The following is a 7649-nucleotide window of genomic DNA, read 5'->3' on the forward strand; positions in this document are numbered from 1 at the left end:
ATATTTGACAATTATTCATATGAAAGAGTAAGTTTTTAAATTTTATAAAAAAAAATTATGATTTATTTCTTCATATATAACGTGACTTGGAACTCAAGGTGTCTTATTGGTGCACTAACTGAATGCATTAAAATAATTAAAACTACAAAAACGTATACATTCTGTAAAAATTGAAGAATCTGCACAAGCTAAGGCTAACTACAAAAAATATCGAACATTTTAAATGGAAAAATTAATCTATGGATAGACTGCCTGCAGATATTAGTTAAAGTGACCTACGATTTTTTTAAGTTTGCACCAATAAGTTCCGTAGACGTGTAACGTTCCTTTTCTAAATATAAATTTATTTTGGCTGATAACAGGCAGTCATTTAAATTTTCCAACTTAAGAAATTATCTTATAGTTCAATGTAATGCTCAAGGTTGGAAAAATTATAACTATATTAAAAATAAAAAAAATATTTTCAATTTAATTTATTTTTAAAACCATTTAAATATTTTGTTTTAGATAAAACTCAATATAAGATGAAAAAAAATTTGAAAAAAAGAAAAAATTATCTCAAATCATCATATCTATCATATATAAAAATATTATTATAATTTATTACTAGTTAAATGTTTTTATTTAATTATTACAAATATAATTTTTTTAAATACATATTTTAATAGCATACATATTGATTCTTTAGGGCATAAATGCATACATATTTTAAGGTTTTCAAGGGCATGAAGTCCCTAGCCCTAGTTATTACATATTATAAAATACGGTTCCCGATAAGTCGTATTTTTTGGTTACAGAATAACCTACTTACGTGGTACCTTGTTCTTAAATTTCAATCCTTAGCTATGAAAGTTGAACATTTTATAAATGTTTAACTACAAAATAATTTTTAAATTATAAATTTGATAAAATTTGTCAAAATTCGAACTTTGAATGCTTATAAAAAAAAATTGTGTCTACGTATTTTTAATATTTTCAACTACTATTGTTAAAATATATCAGGAGTCTTGTATTAAATTTTTACGCTTTTTGGGCCAACATATGAAATTATTTACTCGAATACAGATTTTGCGTAAAAATCTCCGTTTTTCCTTAATTTTTCTTTTGTTTTTCACGGCGCTTTTGAAAACAACTGCAGAGAAATTTGAAATGCAGTATTAAAAATTAAGGTGAAGTATATGATATTCCTAAAAGCAACTGAAAATTACAACATTTCCGTATACTCAGGGCAACGATCATAAAATAAAATAAAATAATGTTTACGCTCATCGTATAATCCGTAATCTACCAACCTATTTAGTATTTTTGTCAATAATTTATCGTCATTCGTAGAAATACCGATAACGAAAACGATTAGTGTAGTGGTCGCCGCCCGCCGGTCGGCTAAATATATTACGTACGCGGCACGCCGCACGCACGCACATGCACATGTCACTTGAAGCTATTAGATTAAAATATTCAAAACCAACTTATGAACGTGAAATAGTTGTCGCACTGACAAAAATTAAGGTACTTCTATTGGTTCGATTTAAAAAATGTAAAGATGTTTGAGTTGGTAAACAAGTTTACTTTGCATCGGTCGGAGCACTTTTTCAATTTTAACAAATGCTTGACGAGAATAAATATTTATAATAAATATCTTTTTACATGTATTACTAACTAAAAATATATATAATTTTAGTATAAGTATTAAAAATAAAAAAGATAGATTAAAGACATACTACTCAGTTTAAAGATCAATTTATTCTATTAAAATTATTAAACATTAAATAAAACTTACCTTCCAATGGGTTATTTATAAATATTGATGATAAATTATAAAATTAATAGCCAAATAAATCAAAGAAAGTATTATTCAGTACTGTATAAAATGACTGTTATTCTACCATGCATAGTTGATGTGCCAATGAATTTTACAAAATTGTGTTCAAACTAAGTGGCATATGCGTACTTATCGCCTGCCTGCGTATTTCAACTTAAAACTATAATTTATAATATTACATACAAGTATGCTACATATATATATATATATGATATTACGTCAAAATTATTGTGTTTCTATCAGGTATCTTAATACTAGTAGGTACATATTAAATTATTTTTTAATATAGCAAATTACTACTGTTATGTTAACCAAGTTATGTTTGAAGTAAATAAATGAATCTCAATAAAAAGATTTATCTCAAAATGTTGATCAGCTATTACATTTTTTCTCTTATTCGATAATATTCAATAATATTTATCTTATTTAGTAATATCATAAATGGAATATGGAATAATTCTAATAATAATATCCAAATTTCATGAACTTGTTATCGAATGCGGTATTTTACAAAAATATTTTTGTGGTCTTGAAAATCAAAATTAACTTAATTGGGATAAATGAAAAAATAGTACGTTAATTTCAAGTTAATTTTGTAAGGAAATGAGTTAAGTTAATAAGTTAAATGAACTTAACTTTTAAATTAATTTTTAACTTATTAACTCGTTAATGCCCAGGCTTGAGAATAGCTAAGTAAAAATATTGTGCACCCTATACTAATTACGGCATAAGCGTCGTATCAAGTATTACGATTCGTATTCTTATAAAAATGAGAATAAGCTATTTCTGAAATATGGATTTGCAAGGCTCGGAGAGGATTTATGACGTCAACGAAGCCGTATATAAGGAAGTCTGATTTGATACGAAATCATTACAGACGAGTGTTAGTCCGGTTGAGAATCGAGCATATTCATATCGCTCTTTGTCAAAGGTTAAATTAAAAACACATAGAAAGTATTTAAAAAAAAACTATATTTTATTACTATTACCAATATTAAAGAGTATACTAAATCTCTTATCTATTATAAAACACTATTATCTATTGTTTGAGAGCAAGATGAAGCTTATGGCACGTTACCTGCAATAAATATCGCCTTATAAAGAAAAAAATTACTATAAGTATATTGTAAAATCAGTGGCGCCGCGGTGCACGTTTTGATAACCGTTGGTGTAGTCTATATATTACACAGTTATACAACATAAATTACTACATCTAATTATCTACATGATATCTTGTGATTATATTAAAATATAATAGTATTTTATTACATATGCTTTAGCCGGGTTCACACGGAGTCCTAAACTGGGCTAGAATACTACTATTAGGAGAGTTGGTCGTGATCACTACTTGGTGTGAACTGGTAGTCGTGGTAGTAGAAGTCGTCAACGACCAAAAATAGATCGGTCGTGATTACTTCGGCATGTTGGAGTGAACACAACTGGTTTAGTCGTGAATCACTTACCAAATGTCAAATTTTTTCCATATATATACGTATTTATTTCGTTTTTTGTAGGCGTGAAATAATAAAATTTATTAACTTATAATTTATTAATTGAATTAATTAATACATTTTATTTTTATATAATAATAACATTTCCTACCTCAGCGTAATGTCAGTGTACAAAATTAATACAAAACAAACAATTAAATTTGTTGAATTGTATTGCTATGCGGTATGTTTGTGGAAAATAAATTCTGAAATGTACAAGACAGAGATACAAGAGATGGAGCCTTAAAAAAAAAATGCGATGAAATGGGTATCAATGGTTTTGGTATTCATGAAATAGCCCAAAGCTTAAAAATATTAGATCAGTTTATTATCAAGAATTGAAAAAAATAACGCTAAAAAATCAGGAGCATCTGCTATTGATATGTGTGAACTGGGGGTCGTAAATTATCGGTCATACAATTCAAGCAGTCGTGAGACATGCGCAGAACGAGTAGTATTCTCTCCCAATTTACGACTCTGTGTGAACCCGGTTTTAGAAAGAACAAATAATTAAACATTGCTTGACAAACTACGTAAAAATATATTGAAAATATTGAAGCTGTACGAACAGGGGCGGATTGGCAATTATTTTCGGCCCAGGAAATATGAAACAAACCGGCTCATGAGCCGCAAATCAAACTATTTTACCCCTCTCCCCTAACAAAAAAATGCTTTATTTTGCATCGATTTTAAAATTTGTTTAGTTTCACCCCTAAATTAGGAATATTTAAAATAACTTTACTATAGTTATAGCTATAATAGTTTTGGGTAAGTCACATGATGAATCAGTTCCAACTTGAACTTGAAGTTTGATCTTAATGTATCTTTAAATATATATTTATTTTTTTAATGATTTTTATTTCTTATAAAATAAAACTTTTTTTTGGTAATTATATAATAATATAGAGCGGCCCAAACAAGGACCGGACCATTGAAAAGATTCTCGATTTCCCGATAGGCCAATCCGCCCCTATATACGAACAAATAGCATTTATGAAATTACTTTACTGCAAAATTATATAATAATTTATGAAGTTCCTATATTACAATTTTCAAAAATTGAATGATTAATTTTTTTACTTAAAAACACATATAATATAATGTAATATAATATAATATAAAATAATATGCTGTACAATACATTTTTTAATTTCATTAAATTTGAAATATTATAAAATAGTATACAAAATATTTGTTCTATTGTGTAGATCAGCGTTTCCCAAAATCGGTCGCAAAATATTTTTGATGGATTGCTGTTTGTAAACTTATAACAAGAAAAATATCTTAGTTATCAAAATATAATTATATAGGTAGGTTATTATAATTCAGTTTTGCAGTATTAATATATTTGATAAAATTCCTTATAATAATACGATTAGTAATATTATTATATTTAAGCATACTAAAGTTTTTTTTTTTTTTTTGAGAGTCATCTACCCAACACAATTGAGATTTATGGGTCACCTTAACATAAAGGTTGGAAAACATTGGTGTTAATTTTAGATGTCAACAGTGTATTATTTTATGAAAATGTATAGATTTTTCACTTGTATACCACTGTTTTGGCTACATTATTTTATAATTTATTGCATTTACTTAGTACAATTTTAGCTTATAAATATACTTCAAACTAATTATACATTACCGTATATAATTACTATATATAAAAAATGTTCAAATAGTTAATAGTTTTTAGGTTATTCCATTTACGTAATTCTAAATTAAACTATATAAGTTTATGCATTATGCGTAATAAACTACTTGAAGTAGATAGGTATACAAATATTTTTTATTATTTTAATATTACTAACTATAAACATATAAGAATGATATTTATATACTATAATTTATTCAACTAATGTGTAAAACTAAAACACTATTTTAATTTTTGTAAGAAGATTAAATCGGACCTGGCTAAGAGATCTACTAAAATAATCTGTCGGGTGGCACTACTCAGTAGCCCTCCCATTCTGTTAAATTCCGTTATTGTAAAAATGTATGTAAAAAAATTACTTAGTGTACAAATTTGATATAGATTGTAATTATTTTTTTTACAAAAAAAAAAAAAAATTATAAGTATACAATAATTATTTTCGGTGACAATTTGTAATATACATTACAGCTTTTTTCGACATATGCATTTATTTTATTTTACACGATCATTTAAAATAATTTTGGCCATTTCCAACAGACTGTTCTAATGCAGTTTCCAGTGAAATTCGTTTACATTTTGGTACATCATTCAATGATAAAAGATTTTCGGAACATAATGTGAACTGAGAAATAATGTATAATTCATCCAGTATGCCTAAAATCATATAATGAGAGTTATATTGACAGTAAAATATTTATCAATCGTATACGTACCACTTTTACATCCGAGTTGATAAAATCCATCGTCCGTCCTTCTGAGAATCACAGCAGTAATATATCGAGGTTCTCTGAACTTTCTGCTCAAATCGATAACTTTAATTCGAACTGAAGAACCTTTTGTTCCTACACATTGACCATTGGATAATTTTTTATATTTTTTTGTTTGTATTTCAAATTTTTCATTCACATCTTGCCTGTCTTCTCTATGTTTTCGTTTTTTATTTTGTTTTGATGACTCTGCAATTGATTTGTCAATTTCACTTGCGCTATTTTCAAGTGTAATTTCTTGTAGTACTTTATCTGACAATATATTCGATGACAAATGAGTCTGTGGATCAGTTCCAAACATCTCATTAAATGAACTTTTTTTAGTTCCAAGGTAATGTACTTTATTTTTTATAAACTGAACGAACCTAAGTCCTTCGCTCCATTTACTAGTCATATTATCTTGCATCCAAGTTATCAATATATTTTCTACGTCTTGCTTTGTATGTTCAATGTTCTTCTGCGACTTCCTATGCTGTGACTTCTCATAAATTATATTTAAATCGGGCCACGTTTCGCGTAGTATACATAACATTTCTTTTCTGAAATCCCTGTGTTTATCTGTTTGGAGAATAACCGGTGCACCAAACAAACAAAAAATATCTAATAACACATCTGCGACTTTTTTAGCTTTATTTGAAGTTAAAGGTCTTAAAATGCAAAATTTTGTCGAATGGTCTTGATACACGCATATGTATTTATAATCACCATCAGGTAGTGATTGAAAATCGATGAAGTCAATTATACAACGACTATGAAAATCTTCGAAACCAATAGGTTTAACAAAACCTTTATTTTGTAAATTTTTTTTTTGTTTACATTTAATACATAAACTTAGATAAAGTTTTATTTCAGATTTGCCAATATTTTTATACCAAGTTTTTACTAATTCAAACATCGCACGTTTATTTTTTCCGTGCCCGATCGACTGATGAAAATTGTGTAAAATATCAAACAAATCGTCCACTATAGCGTATAATTTGAAATGAGGATGTTTTTTACTTACTGGACAAATTAATGTTTCAACACCGTTTAGTACCATAATACCATAACGCTTGGCAAGCATATAATTCCGAGATTGTATGTTTTTTACGTCCGATATTAAATTGAAATATTGATCGCGACTTAAAAGTTTACTGTTTGATTTGCACTCGCGATATTGCATAGTATCATCAAATTCCTGTTTCATGATAATTTCATCAACCATATTGAAAAAAGTCAGATATAAATTACAACCAATAGAATGTTAATTTCCCGAAGATTCGAAGAATGTGTTTTCATATATTTGTACACACACGTTTTGTCTGTTAATAAAATATAACAAATATAGTGGTAGGTAATCGATACGAGATGTCTATACGTTTATGTTACAATGGAAACTGACGAGAAACAAAAATACATCTCGGGCTTATATAGAAAGTTTATAAAAAAAAAAAAATTAAAAAAATAATCTTTTGAACAAGGTGCATTTGTCAGGAAAATGTATTGGCGAAATGTTATCTTATCTTTATAATATCCTATCAGTAAAATGTTCCTGAACAATATCGAAAAATATACTTGAATAAAATTATAGATTACGTATTTTATCGTATTGATTTGGTAATTATATTAATCACTAAATATTTAATGAAATAACACTATGTAAAACTAATTAAACGCTAAAAAATATATCTATATTGATTATATTTTTTAAATGTATACATTAGTGGATTGACAGTCAAATTACTTACAGTTAGAACAATAATATTTTTTTTTCGAAATAAATTCGTGGGTTAAATTATTAAAGAACATCAAAACACTAAAAATATGTTTGCTTCGATTTTCAATACGTTACAAACTGAAAAATATGGTGAGCATCTCACACTTTAACTCCAATCTTTCAATGAGAATTTATGAAATGCAAGCGTTTGAAAATATGA

The 7649-nt window shown here is 27.0% G+C and overlaps 1 protein-coding gene across 1 annotated transcript; it reads right to left on the reverse strand.

Annotated features, from left to right (window-relative positions):
• Nucleotides 1–5420: 5420 nt before the first annotated feature.
• LOC112682513 (KRAB-A domain-containing protein 2-like) lies at nt 5421–6937 on the reverse strand. Its single transcript, XM_025553138.1, has 3 exons — nt 6868–6937; nt 5680–6519; nt 5421–5620 (listed from the first exon to the last, which is right to left on the reverse strand). Exons 1-3 carry the CDS (start codon nt 6935–6937, stop codon nt 5472–5474), a joined length of 1059 nt encoding a protein of 352 aa, XP_025408923.1. The 3' UTR covers nt 5421–5471.
• Nucleotides 6938–7649: the final 712 nt, after the last annotated feature.

This window comes from Sipha flava, unplaced genomic scaffold (assembly GCF_003268045.1).
Source record: "Sipha flava isolate LNK unplaced genomic scaffold, YSA_version1 205_pilon_pilon, whole genome shotgun sequence".
Taxonomy (NCBI): Eukaryota; Metazoa; Arthropoda; class Insecta; order Hemiptera; family Aphididae; genus Sipha; species Sipha flava.